Source organism: Sminthopsis crassicaudata, chromosome 2 (genome assembly GCF_048593235.1).
Source record: "Sminthopsis crassicaudata isolate SCR6 chromosome 2, ASM4859323v1, whole genome shotgun sequence".
In the NCBI taxonomy this organism is placed as follows: Eukaryota; Metazoa; Chordata; class Mammalia; order Dasyuromorphia; family Dasyuridae; genus Sminthopsis; species Sminthopsis crassicaudata.
In genome coordinates, this window is record NC_133618.1 from 592,022,175 (window position 1) to 592,043,679 (window position 21,505).

Sequence of the window (21,505 nt, forward strand, 5' to 3'; positions counted from 1 at the left end):
TACATAGCATTGGAGTTAGTTGTTCTTTAAATGTTTGGTAGAATTCACCTGTAAATCCATCTGGTCCTGGGGACCTTTTCTTAGGAAGTTGGTTAATAGCTTGGTCTATTTCTTTTTCTGAGATGGGACTATTTAGACTACTTACTTCTTCCTCTGTTAATCTGGGCAAGCTATATTTTTGAAGGTATTCTTCCATTTCATTTAAGTTATCGAATTTATCAGCATAAAGTTGAGCAAAGTAGCTCCTAACTATTGTTCTAATTTCCTCTTCATTAGTGGTGAGTTCACCCTTTTCATTTTCAAGACTATCAATTTGCTTTTTCTCTTTCCTTTTTTTAATCAGGTTTACTAAGGGTTTGTCTATTTTGTTGGTTTTTTCATAAAACCAACTCTTAGTTTTATTAATTAATTCAATAGTTTTTTTACTTTCAATTTTATTAATCTCACCTTTTATTTTTTGAATTTCAAGTTTTGTGTTTGTCTGGGGGTTTTTAATTTGTTCCTTTTCTAGCAATTTTAGTTGTAAGCCCAATTCGTTGACCCTCTCTCTATTTTATGCAAGTAGGCCTGTAGAGATATAAAACTTCCCCTTATTACTGCTTTGGCTGTATCCCACACATTTTGGTATGATGTCTCATTATTGTCATTTTCTTGGGTGAAGTTATTAATTATGTCTATGATTTGCTGTTTTACCCAATCATTCTTTAGTATAAGATTATTTAGTTTCCAATTATTTTTTGGTCTATTTTCCCCTGGCTTTTTATTAAATGTAATTTTGATTGTATTGTGGTCTGAAAAGGATGCATTTACTATTTCTGCCTTACTGCATTTGATTTTGAGGTTTTTATGCCCTAGTATATGATCAATTTTTGTATAGGTTCCATGAACTGCTGAGAAGAAAGTATATTCCTTTCTGTCTCCATTTAGCTTTCGCCAAAGATCTATCATATCAAACTTTTCTAGTATTCTATTTACCTCTTTGACTTCTTTCTTATTTATTTTGTAGTTTGATTTATCTAATTCTGATAGTGCAAGGTTGAGATCTCCCACTATTATAGTTTTGCTATCTATTTCCTCTTGCAGCTCTCTTAATTTCTCTTTTAAGAATTTAGATGCTGCACCACTTGGTGCATACATGTTTAATATTGATACTGCTTCACTATTGATGCTTCCCTTTAGCAGGATATAATGCCCTTCCTTATCTCTTTTAATTAGATCAATTTTTGTTTTTGCTTGATCTGAGATGAGGATGGCTACTCCTGCTTTTTTGGTTTTGCCTGAAGCATAATAGATTCTGCTCCACCCTTTTACTTTTAGTTTGAATGTCTCATCCTGTTTCAGGTGTGTTTCCTGTAAACAACATATAGTAGGATTCTGACTTTTAATCCAGTCTGCTAACTGCTTCCTCTTTATGAGGCAGTTTGCCCCATTCACATTTATGGTTAGAAGGACTAATTCTATATTGCTTGCCATCCTATTAACCCCTGCTTATGCTTTTCCCCTTTCCTTCCCTCTTACCCCTCTACCCAGTATTAAACTGGTGAACACCACTTGCTTTTCACAGCCCTCCCTTTTTAGGATCCCTCCCCCACCTTAAAAATCCTCCCCTTATTTTACCCCTTTTCCTCGAAATTACTGTATTCCCTTCCCCTTAGCTTACTCCTTCCCTTTCACTTTTCAATGAAGTGGAAGAAGTTTCACCATAAATCGAATATGTCTATTGATACACGCTATGTTCATCTCCCTCCTTTCTTTCTCTCAGATATAATAGGTTACCTTTGCCTCTTCATGAGATGTAGTACCACCATTTTACACTTTTTTATGATATAATCTCCTTTCCACCACTAGTTTCTAAGACAAATTGTACATATGTTCTTTACATATTTTTTTGACAGAAGTATAGTTCTCAAGATTTCTTTTTACCTTTTTAGAAATCTCTTGAGTTCTGTATTTGAAGGTCAAACCTTTTATGTAGGTCTGGTTTTTTCATCAAAAATAGATGGAATTCATTTATTTCGTTAAATGTCCATCTTCTTCCCTGGAAAACGATGCTCATTCTTGCTGGGTAAGCTATTCTTGGCTGCATACCAAGTTCCTTAGCCTTTCGGAATATCATGTTCCAGGCCCTGCGTTCTTTTAATGTGGACGCTGCTAGATCCTGGGTTATCCTTATTGTGGATCCTCCATATCTGAATTGTTTTTTTCTAGCAGCTTCCAATATCTTTTCCTTTGTCTGATGGTTCTTGAACTTGGCCACTATATTTCTTGGCGTTTTGATTTTAGGGTCCCTTTCAGTAGGTGATCGATGAATTTTTTCAATGTCTATTTTACCCTCTGTTTCCAAAACGTCTGGGCAGTTCTCTTTGATAATTTCCTCGAAAATGGTGTCCAAGCTCTTTTTTTCCTCCCATTTTTCAGGGAGTCTGATTATTCTCAAATTGTCTCTCCTGGATCTGTTTTCCAGGTCTGTTGTCTTTCTGGTAAGGTACTTGACAGTCTTTTCAATTGTTTCATTTCTCTGGTTTTGCTTGACTCCCTCTTGGTTTCTCCTTGAGTCATTCATTTCTACTTGTTCCAGTCTAATTTTCAATGATGTATTTTCTTCACTCACTTTTTTTATATCTCTTTGTAATTGTCCAATTGAGTTTTTATCTTCTATGGAATTTTTTTCCATTTTATCCATTTTATTTTTTAGAGAGCTGATTTCTTTTTCCAGCTCACTAATCCTGTTTTCCTTGGAGTTGTTTACCTTTTCCAGCTCACTAATCCTGTTTTCCTTGGAGTTGTTTACCTTTTCCAGCTCACTAATCTTGTTTCTCAATGATTTGATTTCTTTATCCATTCTGTCTTTGAATGCATGGGATGACTTCTCCAGGCTCTCTTGCCAAGCTTCCCTTTCCTTTTCCCATTTCTCTTCCAGCTCTCTTGTGAGAGCCTTTTTGATTTCTTCTATGAGGTTCTTTTGTATTGAGGAGCAGCTTATATCCCTCCCAGGGGATACATCTGGGGACAGTCTGTTCCTAGTCTCCTCAGCATTTGAAGTCTGCTCCCTCTCCACACAGAAGCTGTCAATGGTTAGAGCCCTTTTGAATTTTTTGTTCATTTTGTCAGAGCAGGAATCAAAGAAAACAAACTGACAAGAGAAACAATTGGTCTGTTTTGCGGGGGATGGGGCTGGATGGTATTAATGGGCTTCCTCTACAGACTGGGGGTAGGGCAGCAGAGAGCCACTAACAGAACAGCAATGACTGTACTGAGTCTGTGCTCTGAGGCTCCGAGAAGGCACCGAGTCAGTCCAGGTGGGGGTTGGGGGTGGCCAGGCTCTGAGAGACGCTGGCTTTCTGGGGTTTTAATCTTCACCTCCGGTGTTTACACCCTCTCCACCGCTCCTGGCTTGCTGCCAAGACGGAGCATCCACACTGGGGCAAAAGCCCTTTCACAGAAACGGCAGAGATCGTACCCCTCCCCCTCAGGTCTGAACTGTGTGAGCTGCCTGTCTTGCTCTGGCTGTCTGCCCTCAGTCTGCGCCCAGTCTGATTGACCCTCCCGCGAGCAAACACAGACCTTTTCTGGCGACTTTCAAGGATGTCTTCTCTTGGTGATAATTTGTGGATTTCTTTCTGGGTCAAGCATTAAGTCAGAGGCTTGTCATGAAGTAAGTTCTGAGAGAAAACGAGGAGCTCAAGCAGCTGTCTGCCTCCACGCCGCCATCTTGGTCGGAAGTCTCATAGGGACTATTTATGTCCAACATGTGGCAGAGCATTCCAAAATCATATTAGTCTTATCAACAGCTGAAAACACTGTAATTTGACTCTAATATAGTGATGTCATTTTGGTCCCCTTCAAGAATAGGCAACAATTAACCAATCTTGATGGTATCCACATAACTTTAAAATAGATAGTCAGAAGAAGTCTTCTCTTATGTTGGGTGAGACTTCATTGAGAGTTTGAAAAAAGATATGGACAAAAATCACACAGTGCCAGAATATATAGAATTACAATTTTATCAGTAAAGAGAATTAATGTAGTGAAGAACTCAAAAGATCAAAGTACTAAAATGAGTTCTTATTTCATATGTACATATATATTTAATTTCCTAAAGATGTTAATCTCAATATAGAATGTTTTAGGCAGAGTGTGTGTTCCTATTCTGCACCTGTAAATTAATGAAAGTGTTGTATTAATGTAATTCTTATTCTTAAAGAACTTGGCTTCTGTAGTTGCATAGGAACTGATAGTTTAAATTTATGTGAATCTGAGAAATGAGAATCATTAGAATAGTTTTGAGTGCATTAAAAATTGATTGTAGTATTCCCTCAGGAGATAAGACCTTCTGAGTCAAAATCCAAGTTTGAAGCATATTTTAAATTTGGATCAGCATCTTCTCAAAATAATAGCTAATGAGCCCCTCAGATGTGTTTACTTTTGTTAAGCCAACAAGCAAAGACACATTAGTTCATGCCAAGAGACATTCAATTAGTGCAGTAAATTGAGAGAGAGAGAGAGAGAAGAAAAAAACAACTAACCCAACATAGGCAAGAGAATACTCTCTCATGGGTGATTACATTACCAGTTGGAATGCATATGCATAAAGCAATTTGGGGAATGGGGAATATGAATGGAAATCTCAAATATACTTTGTAAACATGCTTTCAAGGCATATATATATATATATATATATATATATATATATATATAACACAAAAACATGCTTTTTTTTCACATCTTTATATTCCTGAAGTTTTAAAAAAAGATCTGACTTCCTGGCAAATCAACTTTCATCTTTTGTGATTATCATCATATTTGGGGGATTATATGACTTAGGAGGACAAGGCATTTGCATCTACGTTAGTTTTTTCCTAGATGAGAGTATACATTGAACTCCTGTTTGTCAGTTGTTTCTACATATTTGTCACAAGGAGCATATGACTGAACTCCAGTAAGTACTTAACATTAAATGGTTAAATATATAATTGAAATTGAGTTCTTCCAAGTTAAAAACTTCAGTTTATGTATAGGATGATGGGTTCTCTAATAGAAAATGAATATTTATCCAGTGGTCATCAGTCTGTGAGTTTACAGCTCTTGTCAGTCTTCCTAGGCAAATATCAGTATCCGAGACATAGGTTGTGCTTGTCTGTATAAACCAACACTGGTTGAGACAGATGATTAATTCTTCAAAGATCTTCTTATGCTTCTCATGCCATCAATTTCCAAATAGGAACAAAAGGGTAAGCCCAGATTATTCTTTCATGTTCATTTATTTTGATTGCTTTTTAATTTTTTCCCTTTTTTATATCTTTTCTTATTTTTCAAAACATATGCATGGACAATTCTTCAACATTAAACCTTCCAAAATCTTGTGTTCCAATTTTCCTCCCTTTTCCCTACCTCTTCCCTTAGATGGCAAGTACTCCAATATATGTTAAACATGGTAGAAATATGTTAAATACACTATATGCATACATATTTGTATAATTACCTTGCTGCACAAGAAAAATCAAATCAAACCAGAAAAAATGAGAAAGAAAATAAAATTCAAGCAAACAACAACAAAAAGAGTGAAAATGCTATTTTGTGATTCACGCTCAGTTCCTCTCATTAGGCATAGATGGATCTCTTCATCACAAGACCATTGGAATTAGTCTGAATCATCTCATTGTTGAAGAGAGCCATGTCCATCAGAATTGATCAATGTATAATCTTGTTGTTGCCATGTACAATGATCTCCTAGATCTGTTCATTTCACTTAGCATTAGTTCATATAAGTCTCTCTAGGTCTCTCTGAAATCAAACAGCTTATCATTTATTACAGAACAATTCTGTAATTTTCCATATTCCATATTCCATAACTTTCCCAGCCATTCTCCAAGTGATAGGCATCCACTCAGTTTCTAGTTTCTTGCCACTACAAAAAGGACTGCCAGAAATATATTTTTTTCAAATAGTTTATATAACATTTATATAACATTGGAGCTAATTGTTCTTTGAAAGTTTGGTAGAATTCACATGTAAATCCATCTGGTCTTGGAGATTTTTTTCTTAGCGAATTGATTAATACCTTTTTCTATTTCTTTTTCTGAAATGGGACTATTTAAGAAATTTATTTCCTCCTCTGTTAATCTGGGAGTCTATATTTTTGGAGGTAGTCATCCATTTCACTTAGGTTATCAAATTTATTGGCATAAAGTTGGGCAAAGTAATTCCTTATTTTTTCTCTAATTTCCTCTTTGTGGATGGAAAGTTTCCCCTTTTCATTTTTAAGACTAACAATTAGATTTTCCTCTCTCCTTTTTCTAATCAGATTTACCAAAGGTTTATCTATTTTATTGGTTTTTTCATAAACCCAACATTTAGTTTTATTTATTAGTTCAATAGTTTTTTTTTACTTTCAATGTTATTAATTTCTCCTTTTAATTTTAGAATTTCAAGTTTAGTATTTGGGGGTTTCTAATTTTATCTTTTTCTAGCTTTTTAAATTGCAGGCCCAATTCATTGACCTTCTCTTTCTCTATTTTATTCAAGTAAGCCTCTAAAGATATAAAATTTCCCCTTATTACTACTTTAGCTGCACCCCACAAATTTTGGTATGATGTCTCCTTGTTGTCATTATCTTGAGTGAAATTATTAATTGTGTCTATAATTTGCTAATTCAATCATTCTTTAAGATGAGATTATTTAATTTTCAATTCCTTTTTGATCTACTTACCCATAACTTTTTGTTGAATGTAGTTTTGTTGAATGTAGCATTATGATCTGAAAAGAAAGCCTTTACTATTTCTGCCTTCCTGCATTTAATTTTAAGATCTTTATGTCCTAATATATGGTTAATTTTTGTATAGGTTCCATGAACTGCTGAGAAGAAAGTGTACTCCTTTTTTGTCTTCATATAGTTTTCTCCAAAGATCTATCATATCAAACTTTTCTAGTATTCTATTTACCTCTTTGACTTCTTTCTTATTTATTTTGTGGTTTGATTTATCTAATTCTGAGAATCCAACATTGAGATCTTCCACTATTATAGTTTTGCTGTCTATTTCTTCTTGCAGCTCTCTTAATTTGTCTTTTAAGTATTTAGATGCTACACCACTTGGTCCATATATGTTTAATATTGATATTACTTCATTATCTGTGCTACTCTTTAGCAAGATATAGTGCCTTTCCTTAACTCTTTTAATTAGATCAATTTTTGCTTTTGCTAGATCTGAGATGAGGTTGGCTCTCCAAGCTTTTTTGGCTTCACCTGAAGCATAGTAGATTCTGCTTCAACTTGCTCCAACCTTTTACCTTTATTTTGAATGTATCACCCTGCTTCAGGTGTGTTTCCTGTAAACAACATATTGTGGGATTCTGGCTTTTAATCCAGTCTGCTAACTGCTTCTTCTTTATGGGGGAGTTTACCCCATTCACCTTTATGGTTAAAATTACTAATCTGTATTACTTGACATCTTGTTAACCCCTGCTTATGCCTTTCTCTTTTCCTTCCTCCTTACTCCCTCCCCTGTATTAAACTTGTGAGCACCACTTGCTTCTCACAGCCCTCCCTTTTTAGTATTCCTCCCCCCCTTAGAATTCCTCCCCCTATTTTACCCTTTTTCTTCATAATTTCTGTATTCCCTTCTGCTTAGCTTACTCCTTCCCTTTTCACTTTTCCCCTCCCACTTTTCAATGAAATGGAAGGAGTTTCACTATAAATCCAGTATGTCTATAGTTTTCTCTTTAAACCAATTCTAATGAAAATATGATACACACTATGTTCATCCTTTCTTAATAGGTTACTTTGCCTCTTCGTGAGATGTAGTACCCCCATTTAACCCTTTTACTGGTACAGTTTCCTTTCTACCTCTAGTTTCTACAACAAATTATACATGTGTTCTTTATATATCTTTATGGAAGAAATATAGTTCTCAAGATTTCTACCTTTTTAGGAATCTCTTGAGTTCTATATTTGGAGATCAAATTTTTTGTTTAGATCCGTTTTTTTTTTTTTTCATCAAGAATAGATGTAATTCACTTATTTCATGTCCATCTTCTTCCCTGGAAAAAAGATGCTCATTTTTGTTAGGTAAATTATTTTTGGCTGCATACCAAGTTCCTTAGCCTTTCAGAATATCATATTCCAGGCCCTTTGATCCTTTAATGTGGACACTGCTAGTTCCTGGGTAAGCCTTATTGTGGTTCCTCCATATTTGAATTGATTTTTTTCCCAACACCTTGCAGTATTTTTTCCTTTGTCTGATGGTTCTGGAATTTGGCCACTATATTTCTTGGTGTTTTGATTTTAGGGTCACTTTCAGTAGGTTATTGATGAATTCTTTCAGTGTCTATTTTACCCTCTATTTCTAAAACATCTGGGCAATTCTCTTTGATAATTTCCTGGAAAATAGTGTCCAGGTTCTTTTTTTTTTTTTATCATATTTTTCAAAGAGTCCAATAATTCTCAGATTGTCTCTCCTATCTGTTTTCCAGGTCTGTTGTTTTCCCCATAAGTTATTTGACATTTTTTCCCACTGTTTTATTTTTCTGGTTTTGCTCAACTGATTCTTGGTGTCTCCTTGAGTCATTCAATTTTATTTGTTTGATTCTGATTTTCAATGAAGTATTTTTTTCACTCACTTTTTAAATATCTTTTTCTAATTGTCCAATTGAGTTTTTAAGCGAGTTGTTTTGTTCTATGGAATTTTTTTCCATTTCACTAATTTTATTTTTTAGAGAGCTATTTTCTTTTTCCAACTCACTAATTCTGTTTTTAAAGTATTTGATTTCTTTATCCACTCTATCTTTAAATGAGTGGGATGACTTATCCAGACTCTTTTGCCAAGCTTGCCTTTCCTTTTTCAATTTTTCTTCTAGCTCTCTTTCTCTCTAGCCTTTTATATTTCTTCTATGAGAGTTTTGGTTTTGAGGAGCAGATCATATCTCCCTTTGGAGATTCATCTGGAGTAGTCTCTTTTTAGTCTCCTCAAGGTTTAAAGTCTGCTCTCTATCCATATAAAAGCTATCAATGGCTAGAGTCCTTTTTAATTTTTTGCTCATTTTGTCAGAGAGGAATCAAAGAAAACAAACTAACAACAAAAGCAAATGTAGTCTGCTTTTTTGGGGGGGAAGGCTGGATGGTGTTACCGGACTTCCTCTACTGCAGGGGGCAGCAGCAAGGTACTAGCAGGACAGCAATGGGCTGTGCTGCATCTGTGCTCTGAAAGTCTGAGGATCTAAGAGCCTGCTGAGACACTCTGGGTGGGGGTAGACAGGTCTAGAGAGACCCTAGCTTTTCCGGGTTATGGTCTTTATCTCCTGTGTTTACTGCTTCTCTGCTGATCCTGGCTTGCTGCCAAGACAAAATATCCACACTGTGGTAAAGTTCTTTCTGCAGAAATGACAGAGATCATACCTCTCCCCCCTCCGGTTTGTGCAGTGTGAGCTGCCTGCCAAGCTCTCGCTGACTGCCCTCAGCTTGCACCCAATCTGGTCATACCCACCCCTGAGCAAAAACAGACCTTTTCTGGCAAATTTCAAAGATGTGTTCTGTTGGTAATTATTTGTGGGTTTTTTTCCAGTCAAACACTAATTTCGAGGCTTGTCATGAAATACATTCTCAGAGCAAAGACAGAGATTAAATAGGTGTGTATGTCCTCTCCACCATCTTGGCCGGAAGTCTAAACATGTATTTCTTTCCTCCCCCTTTCATTTTTTCCCATCTTCTCCTCACACACTCCACTGAAGGCTGTGATCTTTCTGAGATCACAGAGTACACCTTCCCATCTGTGTGGGCAACAGTTTTACCCTATTGTATCATTCCCTTTTCTTTATCCCCCTAATCCTCCTCTGCTTTTCATGTATCCTGTTATATTTCATTATCATCCCACCAAAGAAGCATTCTCCGACAGAGAAGATGCTATTCAGTTCTCTTCATAATACTATTTTTCTGCCTCTTCCTCTTCATTACTATCTCTGTCAGATTTTGATGTTCACCACTATATCCTGTTGTATATTTGAAAAGATCTTTCAGTTGTCATTCTGTTGTAGTTGCTATCTTCATCTATTCTTTCCACCTGTATTTTAATTGCTTGGAGCATTTGAGATACAGATGATATCTTCTGTTCTTATTTTGTTCCTAAAAATTACAAAACAAAAACAAAAACAAAAACCTCTTCTTTATTATTGGTTGTCACATTTTTGTCTTGTATAGTTAGGCTTCAAATTACCGGCAGGTTATTGGGGTTGCTTCCTGTGCTCCAATACTCTTCTGAATACCCTGTTTCATTCCTACTCTTTTTTTTTTCTACTGGGTACAAAATAATCTTACATTATTTAAATGTAGTTGCTTTATATTTTAAGGTCTTTTCCTGATGGCTTGCAGAACTTTTTTCTTCCTGAATTGAATTGTTAAATTCAATCACTATGTGTCTTGGATTTTACAGCCTTGAATTGTTGTTGTTGTTATTATTATTATTATTATTATTATTATTTATTATTATTATTATTATTATTTTGTCTTGAAGCAGTCTGTAAATTCTTTTCACTTGAATTTCATATTCAATATTCAGAAGTTCTGGGCCATTGTCTTCTATTTTTGTCTATGGTTTAAGTACTTTTGTCTTGCCATGTTCTTCTGGATACCTTTGATATTTGAATTGTCTTTATGCAACTATTTTGAGATCCATATGTTTTGCTTGCATAGTGAACATATTAACTCTTACTATTGTTCTTTTGATTCTCTTCTTCTACATTGTCTTTCACATCTGTGTATTTTCATTCCTAATCCATTGGTTTCTTTTTTAGTTCTTTTCTGAGGCTTATTAATATTGATTCAAAATTTTCTGTTTTGTTCATTATTTTTGCTGTCCAGATCACAAATTCTGTTCTCAAATTTCCATTTCTTTTTTTAAAGCCACTTAGTAAGATCATTTTATGGTCCCATTTCTTTCCAACTTCTGCAAGATCCTTAGTCTCATCAAATATTAGATGACTTTCCTTCAGTTTTGAGTATTTATTGATAGATGCCTGAAATAACTTACTAGATCTTTAGGCCACATTTCCTTGGGGCATATCTTTTTACTCTTGATTTATCTGTTTATGATCAAGGAATACTCTAATTTTTGGTATTTTGTCTTTCCTTCTTCATTTTCATTATTGTTTTCTTTTGAGTCCTTCCCCTCTTGTATGTTTTCCTTAGAGGTTGAATCTTAAAAGTTTCTCTGCATTTTCCCATTCTGGATAATTAACCATTAACCAGTCTAGGTAGTCTCACTGGTTGAATTTTGGATAGTCATAACAGGACCCAGCTGGAGACTGTCCTCTTCTCTGGGGCTTGATGAAGGTCTGGACAGCTCTACACAGTCACTGACCTGTTCCTCTACTCCCTCTGTTCCTGTTGACATCAGGAGTTCAGAGCTTACTTTTTCTGGCTCTGGTGGTTCAGAGCTGCTGGCTGGCACTTAAGAGTTTTGCAGTGTTGGTACTTTCAAGTTGTATCCCATGACAGGCCTAAATAAACTTACACACACACAAAGAAAGAATATAAGAAAGAAAAAAAAAAAAACTTCCATAGCCTGTAGTCAGGGTCTCTGTGATAGTAGAAAGGGGGGGTGGTGTAGAATATAGAGATAGGTTTGACATAAACCTCTGTTGTCTTCTTTTGTCTGATAATTGATAACATTGAGCAAAGAGCATTGGTCATTGTGAAGGGGTCTGATGGCATTAGCTGTCAGTAAGTATCATTCATGGGGTATTTTTTAAAATCTCATTGTGGATTCTTCTACTAGACCAGAGGAACAGCCAACATTACTTTATCTTTGGTTCATAGTTTCTGTTTGGGGGAGGTTTGAGAGATCATAGGAATTTGAGAAAATATTAACTCTGTTATCTTGTTGCACATGTGACCTGGAACCTACCAATCTTCTTGAATTTTTGATAACCACAAATCCTAGAAAAATCTTCCTAAAGATTCTTTGAAAGTGACTTTTTGACAGTTGCTTTTATTTTTTCTTGTTTAGTGCTCATTTTCTGCTAAGATATTATATATGACCCATATATTTGACATAGGTACTATTTATCATTTGCAGATGATGGCTTCAAATCAGAACCTTCTGACAAATTCAATACATTTATTATTATTATTTTCTTTTATATTTCTTTTGTCTTCTAGAATACAATGAAATTATCCATTTATATCAACACCTCCATATAATTCACTTCTACTTCCTTCCCTATTCATTTTCAGAAAATGACAAGTGCCCTGGAGATTCACAAAAAAAAAAATTCATGAGTGCAACTGGGGGAAAATACATAAAAGGTTCTCGCTCCCACTATGTCTACCTTTGGCTTAGTCACATTATTGAAGGGCTCATGTATAAATAAATACAAGGTCAGGAGACACTTCTTTCCAAGCCAATTATACCTCTGATAATACAGAATCTCCAATATCTTCCAGTCATTTTGACATTCTACCCTCTGCATCATACTGATTCTTCTGGGTATTTCCACTCCCTTATGGTCACTGAACTGCTCCCTTTTAAGATCTAACAGTCTTCAGCCTCGTCAGGCCAAGTGCTGTTCTCTTTTACCATCAGATGAGTTTTAGCAAGTAGTAGATCTTTCCCTTGCAAATGAGTGGTATAACTTTTTCAATTTGTAGTCTAGTGCTACTAATCTCATGCTTTACCTGGTACCCAACAAAGCCTTCAGGGTAAGATTACATCTATTCTTTTGATTTTTTTTTTTCTGGAGACTGACTTCTATTCCCTTGCCCATTCCACTATATAATGAGATTTAGACAAGTCTTTTTTTTTTTTTTAACAGTTTCTAAATCTGGAATTGGTAGTCAATGTTCCCAAAGCTTGCTTCAGGGATTCTTCTCACTAAAACTCATAGAAGCAGTTTGGAATTTGTGACAATAATATTTATCTTTATTCCTATAATGCTCCTTGTTTAATATACAAATGAACTCAGGGCAAGAAATTAGGGGTAAATGAAGCAAAGAAGCTCTGTTCATAACTGGCATAGTTTATATTTTCAGAATTATAATAATTACAAGTCACAAAATCACTGGTTGTGTTTCTGACTAGCATGAGATGTACATGTCTTTACATTTATAAAAGCTACTAATAATTAAACATCACAGGCAATATCGGAAAAATCCTCTTTACTGTTTATCAGACAATTGTGCACTTTTTACCTGGACATGTTCAGTAATGAGGAACTTATTCTTTCCAATGCAGAACATTCCATTTTTTAAGCAGCTATAACTATTAAAAAGTGCTTCCTTTGATTATTTTTAAGTCTGCCTTAATGTAGCTCCTACTTGGCAGAAGTTCTTTCATTTATTTTAGGAGCTCTCTGATTTCATATTTATTCTCTCCTAACATGATTCATGATTTTTACTCTAAAATTAAATATTTTATTTTAGCAATAAAATTGTGCTGTCATGATTAAAAAAAAATCTTACCCATAAAAACAAACGTAATGGTGCTTCAACTTACATTATAATAAAGTACAGAATAACAGAAAAAATAAAAAGCCCAAACCAGCCCCATCACAATAACTTATTGGTTAGTAAAATCAATCTATTCTACTTCTCAGCACATTATCTTGCCACAAGAGCAGGTGGTTGGAACAATATCATCTTCAGGTAACAAAAAGGAAAAGCTTTATAATTCAACACATTTGGGGAAATGGATCAGTAGTTGAGCTCTTAATGTCAATATTATCTACTTAAAGTCACTTTACAAAAAATTTCTTGTAATTTTCCAAAGTTACTATTTTGAGGTTCTAGGGCTTTGAATGACATCTATTTGAACAAGAAAGTTAGTTACAATGCAGGGAATATTATGTTTACTTCTGTTCTTAAAGCCCTATAGTTAAGCTGGTGAGATACTAAATTGCAACAATTCAGGTTTATTCTTGTGGTAGAAAAGGGACTTGTAACTGTTGGTAAATTAATCCTACTACACAAACTTGATTGTACTTAATAAAAGTGATAGTATTTGGAGAAGTATGATTGAAAGAAGGAAGAAAAATGTAGCTGAAGTTTCTAAAGGATTGATTCTACTACAATATCTGAAGGATAATTGTTGGACATTTATAGTGATTTATTTGTTTTTATGCAATAGTGATAAAAAGGGAGTAGGGAACAATTGTATGCTGACTTCAAAAAGAGGATTTGAAGAATAAGAGAAAATTAAACCTATAAACTAAGTTATTTCTTTAAAAGTTGAAATTGGGAGAATTGAAGGGTCTTGTCTAATTTGTTTCTATATATAACCATAATGTTAGTCATTTATTGCAATTTATTTTTGTGAAATGCACATTTTAAAGCAAATCAGAGATTGAGAAATATAACAAAATAACATGTAGCTTAATTAATTAGCCTACTGGTATTATATTTTGATTTAATGTTTCATCAAAATAGGAAAATGGAATGGAGTATTACAAAATTGCTTCTATTCTTGACCATAGCATTGTAAAGATTAATTTATTCATATGTACAAAATAAATTGAAAATGTATGTGTTTTTATACATCAATATGTAAATGAATCCATGCTCTCATTTCTATTCTCCCAAGTGTAGAGTTCATACCCATCCATGCCTTCTTAAATCATGGGATTCTTAACTACATCCCACAAAAAAAAATTTTTTTTAGAGAATCTACATAATATACTATAGGCTTTGGTCTAAATTTCTGTCTTTCCCCCTCACTTTCTCATTCCACCTCCTTTTTTGTCTCTTAATATTTTGTGGTTACCAATGAAGCACTGCCCAAATGCTATATATTTCTTCAGCCACAGGATTAACTCTACCTTCTTTACTACTTACACATTTCTTGCAAGGAAATCACTGTAAAAAATGCACTATAGTTTCCTTATAACTATCTTGTCCCTCTCCATTGTTCTCTGGGTCAACTCAAGTTTTAATACTTTGGAAATTATGTTGTATGATTTAAAACCACACACGATTACTGGACAGATGTTGACATTAAAAAAGATAAATCTTTGTTTCAAGGAGATCTTGAGTTCATTCAAAGTACTACTTAATTTTTAAACTTTGTTTAACTCTATATCTCCTTGATATAGAGGTCACTTCTTAGGTACAGCTCATTACAGTGCCTCTATGCAAGATTTATTTATTTATGGACTATCTATTCATTACATAGTTAAATTAAATCCTTACTCATTTGTTTGTTTTTTCTTGTATACACTCTTGGGCTATTCTTTTGAAAGATCTTAAATCTCATTGGAGAAACTGTGAACTGTTTTTCTCCCAGCACAAAAAAATCCATAAGGCAGAGTATCTTGAGAAGTTTCATAGGGATTCCTTCTTGCTTTATATATTGTACAGGAATCTATCATAGCAGTAACAAATTCCTCTGGCTGATATATACATATACATATACATATACATATACATATACATATACATATACATATACATATATATTTCATGTCTTATTTTATTATTATTTAACAGAAAATCTTGTATGCTCTTCACAAATGTTGAAATCAGCTTAAATTCTTAGTACTTCTATTGGTACCTAGAGTATTATTATTATTGTTATTATTATTATTATTATTATTATTATTATTATTTTGATTTACTTGTTTAAGCCTCAATGCTATGCACTGAAAACTTGAATAAATCATTTCCCTATTCTGAGCCTAAATTATCACATTAATAAAAAGAGACAATTGAACTAAGTGATCTCATAGTTTTATAACTCTGATTCTATAAAAATCTTGATGTCCTTTTGTCTTATAATATTCATTCATGATCTATTTGTATGCTATGTTTTGAGGAGTTGATATCAGTCTCTTAAAGTTTTTGTTTTAGTCCTGATTGCTTCAGAGTTGATCTAGTTCCACAGGTTTGGGAACCTTTCACTTATCAAATTAACAGTTTTGTTCTAGTATTTATGTGTTGGGGGCAGGGTCAAGTCATGAGCAAATTAAATATATATTTGAACAAATAAGAATTCTTATTAATATATATTATCATTGTATAATGTAGCATTACTAATAAAATTATAACAATAATGTATATTTCTCCCCAAAACATGTATATAAGGAAACTGACTCAGAGAAGTTAAAAATTATTTGTTTAGAGTTACAGAGTTTCAGATCTGAGTATTGAAGCTAAGTTTTTTCTTTAACTAACTCTAGGAATTAATGATTTTAATGTATTTTAAATATATTTTATTTAGTTAGTTAAATATTTCCCAATTACATATATATTTTAACATTAATTTTTAAAACATTTTGACTTCCAAACATCCTCCTTATTTTCTGGATCCTCCTCTCTCCTTAAGAAGACAAGCAATTTGATATTGATTATATATGTGAATTTTATGATTATTAACCCCTATTAACTATGATGCAAAAGAAAACAAATTAAAGTTTAAAAAATATGCTTTAATATATACATTCAGAGTTCATAGATTTTGGAATAACTATTTCTTTTTTTATTAAAAGTTTTTATTTTTCAAAACATGCATAGATACTTCTGCAGCATTACCCCTTGCAAAACCTTGAGTTCTAGTTTCCCCCCCCTTCTCACAGCCTATCCCCTAGATGGCAAGTAGTTCAATATATGTTAAACATGGTAGAACTATATGTTAAATACAACATATGCATAAATATTTATATAATTATCTTGCTGTACAAGAAAAATAATTAAACTAGAAAAGAAAATGATGAAAATAAAATGCAATCAAACAACAAAAAGAGTGACAATGTTATGTCATGAACCACTGGAATGACTATTTCTTAATATGTTTTATGTTATCAGAGCTCTGAGCTATCAAAAACAATATGGGAAAGGCTCAGCAAAATTAAAAAAACATAACAAAATAATTTATTGCTAAGAAGAAATAAGGCTTGGGCTTTTTAAGAACCCAAAAGCAAACAATCCAAGGCTCTTGTACACCAAATTTAAAGTATAAAAAAATCTAACACTAGATAGAAATTTTATATACTTCATCATTTGAATGTTGTGTTCTGCTTTTAAAATAACTACTTTTTTAGAAGGAATTTCTTACTGTAGCATTCTAGCACTACTTTCACTTGAATAAGATAAAGATTCTTTTAAATTAATGTTTAGCAGTAATTGAGATTTTATATTTTGGCAGATGTGATTCTGAAAATCGTTATGTTGGTAACCCACTCAGAGGAACATGTTACTGTAAGTATTTGAACATTTTCTTTTTATTATTTTCTAAGATATTTTACATTATTAATCAATTTGAGACATTTCAACATTATTGAGTTGTTTTTTAAAACACCTTTGAAGTCCTGATGCTTTCCATTCCTTTGTCAAAACGTTATTTTCTCTTTCATTGAGGTTAATTCTTGAACACAGAATTTTACAAAAGTGACATGTTTTGAAATTAACTGAAAATACCTAGAGAAATCAAGTATTTTAAACATTTGTTGAATGTATATAAAGTTCACTTAAAGAAAAAGGCATATACTATTTTTAGATCTGAGACATCTAAAAATAATTTATTGATCTCTCTACTTTATTAAGTAAAAATTATATTTGTCTGAAACTAATTGTACTATATCACTTTAAGTTTCTAATACTATTATTTTCCTGTCAGATTTTTTTCTTTTCTCTTTTTTAAAATTAATTTTATAATTATAACATTTTTTTGCCAGTACATATGCATAGGTAATTTTTTTTTTACAACATTATCCCTTGTACTTCCTTCTGTTCTGAATTTTTCCCCTCCTTCCCTCCAAGCTCTCCCCTAGATGGCAGGCATTCCCATACATATTAAATATCTTATAGTATGTAGTCTTCAAGATTTATTTTTACCTTTTTAGAAATCTCTTTAGTTCTGTATTTGAAGATCAAACATTTTGTGTAGATCTGTTTTTTTTTTTTTTTCATCAAGAATAGATGGAAATTATTTATTTCGTTAAATGTCCATCTTCTTCCCTGGAAAACAATGCTCATTTTTGCTGGGTAAGTTATTCTTGGCTGCATACCAAGTTCCTTAGCCTTTCAGAATATCATATTCCAGGCCCTTCATCCTTTTAATGTGGACACTGCTAGATCCTGGGTTATCCTTATTGTGGCTCCTCCATACCTGAATTGCTTTTTTCTAGCAGCTTCCAGTATTTTTTACTTTGTCTCATGGTTCTTGAATTTGGCCAGTATATTTCTTGGTGTTTTGATTTTGGGGTCAGTAGATGATCGATGAATTTTTTTCAATGTCTATTTTACCCTCTGTTTCCAAAACGTCTGGGCAGTTCTCTTTGATAATTTCCTGGAAAATAGTGTCCAGGCTCTTTTTTTCCCCACATTTTTCAGGGAGTCCGATTATTCTCAAATTGTCTTTCCTGGATCTGTTTTCCAGCTCTGTTGTCTTTCAAGATATTTGACATTCTTTTCAATTGTTTCATTTTTCTGGTTTTGCTTGACAACTTCTTGGTTTCTCCTTGAGTCCTTCATTTCTACTTGTTTGAGTCTAATTTTCTATGATGTATTTTCTTTACTCACTTTTTTAATATCTTTTTGTAATTGTCCAATTGAGTTTTTATCTTCTATGGAATTTTTTTTCCATTTTATCCATTTTACTTTTTAGAGAGCTGTTTTCTTTTTCCAGCTCACTAATCCTGTTTTCCTTGGAGTTGTTTACCTTTTCTAATTTACTAATTTTATTTCTCAATGATTTGTTTTCTTTATCCATTCTGTCTTTAAATGCATAGAATGACTTCTCTAGGTTCTCTTGCCAAACTTCCCTTTCCTTATCCCATTTCTCTTCTAGCTCTCTTGTGAGAGCCTTTTTGATTTCTTCTGTGAGATTCTTTTGTATTGAGGAGCAGATCATATCCCCCTTAGGGGATTCCTCTGGGGACAGTCTGTTTTTAGTCTCCTCGGTATTTGAAGTCTGCTCTCTCTCCACACAGAAGCTGTCAATGGTTAGAGCCCTTTTAAATTTTTTGTTCATTTTGTCAGAGCAGGAATAGAAGAAAACAAATTGACAAGAGAAACAATTGATCTGTTTTTTGGGGGGATGGGGCTGGATGGTGTTACTGAGCTTCCTCTAGACTGAGGGAGACAGTAGGGAGGCACTAACACGACAGAGATAGCTGTGCTGCATTAGCTTTTTGGGGTTTTATTCTTTACCTCCAGTGTTTATACTTTCTCTGCTGCTCCTGGCTTGCAGCCAAGACAGAGTATCCACAATGGGGTAAAAGTATTTTTGCAGAAATGGCAGAGATCGTACCCCTCCCCCCCTAGTCTGAGCTGTGTGAGCTGCCTGTCTTGCTCTGACTTGCCTGCCCTCAGTCTGCACCTAGTCTGTTCGTCTCCTCCCCCAAGCAAACACAGACCTTCTCTGGCGAATTTCAATTTCTTCTGTTGGTGATTATTTGTGGGGTTTTTTTTCCGGTCAAGCATTAACTCCCAGGCTTGTCATGAAGTAAGTCCTGAGAGAAAACGCAGAGCTCAAGCAGCTGTCTGCCTCCACGCCACCATCTTGGCCAGAAGTCTCTTCCTGTCAGATTTTAAAAGTATTTTAAATTACTATATTTTTTGGTGTGATAGGTAACAGGTTTAACACTTTTACTGAAATTATAGCTTACTATGTCATATTTACCTATCATTCATAACTGTTAGACTATGTTTTGGATGAATTAAATAAACTAAGCTTCTCCTTATGTAGTGTAAATTTAAGTCCATTGACTTAATTTTAATTCAATAAACTTTTATTAACTACTTGCATATGTACATTTACATATATGTGTATATGTATTAGTATAATAAATAAATAAGAAAGGACAAGGTACTGGACCTGTGAGATAATTATTGATATAAGGAACTTCAATTTGAGTTAATTCATTGTACTTACTAATGCATGCATTTTATAGTTTTGAAACTTGGCTAGAACATTGAGAGGTTAAATAACTTTCCCAGAATCATATAACAAGTATGTAGCAGAGATGTGACTTAAATACAAAGTTTGCCTGAATCCAAAGCCAGGCCTCTATTCACAATATCACACTGTCATACACTATATACAGAACAAATACAAAATATGTTATGCGAATATAAAACAAATACAAATAATTTTTCAAGGCAAAGGTGAGGAGGGAGTACATTCTGGTCATGGAAGGAAGACCAGTGGAAAAAATAAGAAGGGAAATAAAGTGTCATATGAGAAGAATAGAAAGAAGAACTAGTATGAATAACCTTTAGAGTTCATGAAGAACATAAATATATCATGTAATTGTAAAAAAAAAAAAAAAGGCTTAAGCAAGTTTTCTAACCACTTTGAAAACCAGAAAAAAAGCTTTTACTTCATCTCAGAGGTAATTGTGAGCCACTAGAGTTGATTGAGTAAAAGAGTAATACAGTAAAATCTGTGGCAAGGCACATTCTTTTTATAGTTATTTCGCATGGATTCTTGTGGAAAGAGCCTATTTTATCTTGTGGAAAGAAATCCATTGCAGCAATATAGGTAGATACTGATAAGAGTCTGAATCAATATAGTTTTGTAAGTTAACAAGACTGATAAAAGAGGATGAAATAACAAAAGTGTATAAATAAATAGTAGAGAATGATGAGTCAAAGATAAAATCGAAGTTCTCTTTCTAGGAGACTGACAAGATGATGATTCAGAAGAAGGATCATGTGGGGTGGGAATAAATATTTTTGTTTTGAACATGGAGTTTGAGATTTCTCCAGGGCATATAATTTAAAAGGTTAATAGATATTTGTAGAATCAGGGAATAGACTCAAATTGGATATGTAGAATTATGAATTGTCTGTAAATAGATGAGTCTTAAATCCATGAGAGTTAGAGAGTATTGAAAGAAAATAGAAGGCCCAGGGTAGAGTCATGGTGGGTACCCACTATTAGGAAGACGGATTGGACCCAGATTATAAAGTTCCTTAAGTGCCTTGCTTATTTGTTTCAACACACAAGAGAAATCCAGTAAGTGGGAGAGAAAAATCTCAATAGATGCAGAAAAAGCATTTGATAAAATCCAACATCCATTCCTACTAAAAACGCTTGAGAGTATAGGAATAAATGGACTATTCCCTAGAATAATCAGGAGCATATATTTACGACCGGTAGTAAGTATAATATGCAATAGAAATAAACTGGAACCTTTCCCAGTAAGATCAGGAGTGAAACAAGGTTGCCCACTATCACCATTACTATTCAATATAGTACTAGAAACTCTAGCCTCGGCAATAAGAGCTGAGAAAGAGATTCAAGGAATTAGAGTAGGAAATGAGGAAATCAAACTATCACTCTTTGCAAATGACAGGATGGTATACTTAGAGAACCCCAAAGACTCTGCTAAAAATCTATTAGAAATAATTTAGAATTTTAGCAAAGTTGCAGGATACAAAACAAATCCACATAAATCCTCAGCATTACCAACACAATCCAACAGCAAGATATACAAAGAGAAATTCAATTCAAAATAACGGTCAATAGTATAAAATATTTGGGAATATATCTACCAAAGGAAAGTCAGGAATTGTATGAGCAAA

At 33.6% G+C, this 21,505-nt stretch overlaps 1 protein-coding gene across 4 annotated transcripts in view; it reads left to right on the plus strand.

The window, feature by feature from the left end:
* ATRNL1 (attractin like 1) overlaps nt 1-21,505 on the plus strand; it is a 1,155,405-nt gene that overhangs the window by 380,525 nt on the left and 753,375 nt on the right. For all 4 annotated transcript variants that reach the window (XM_074295693.1, XM_074295689.1, XM_074295690.1 and 1 more), the window contains one exon: nt 17,121-17,173. In XM_074295693.1, coding sequence (XP_074151794.1) covers nt 17,121-17,173 — 53 coding nt within the window. The remainder of the gene's footprint in view (nt 1-17,120; nt 17,174-21,505) is intronic.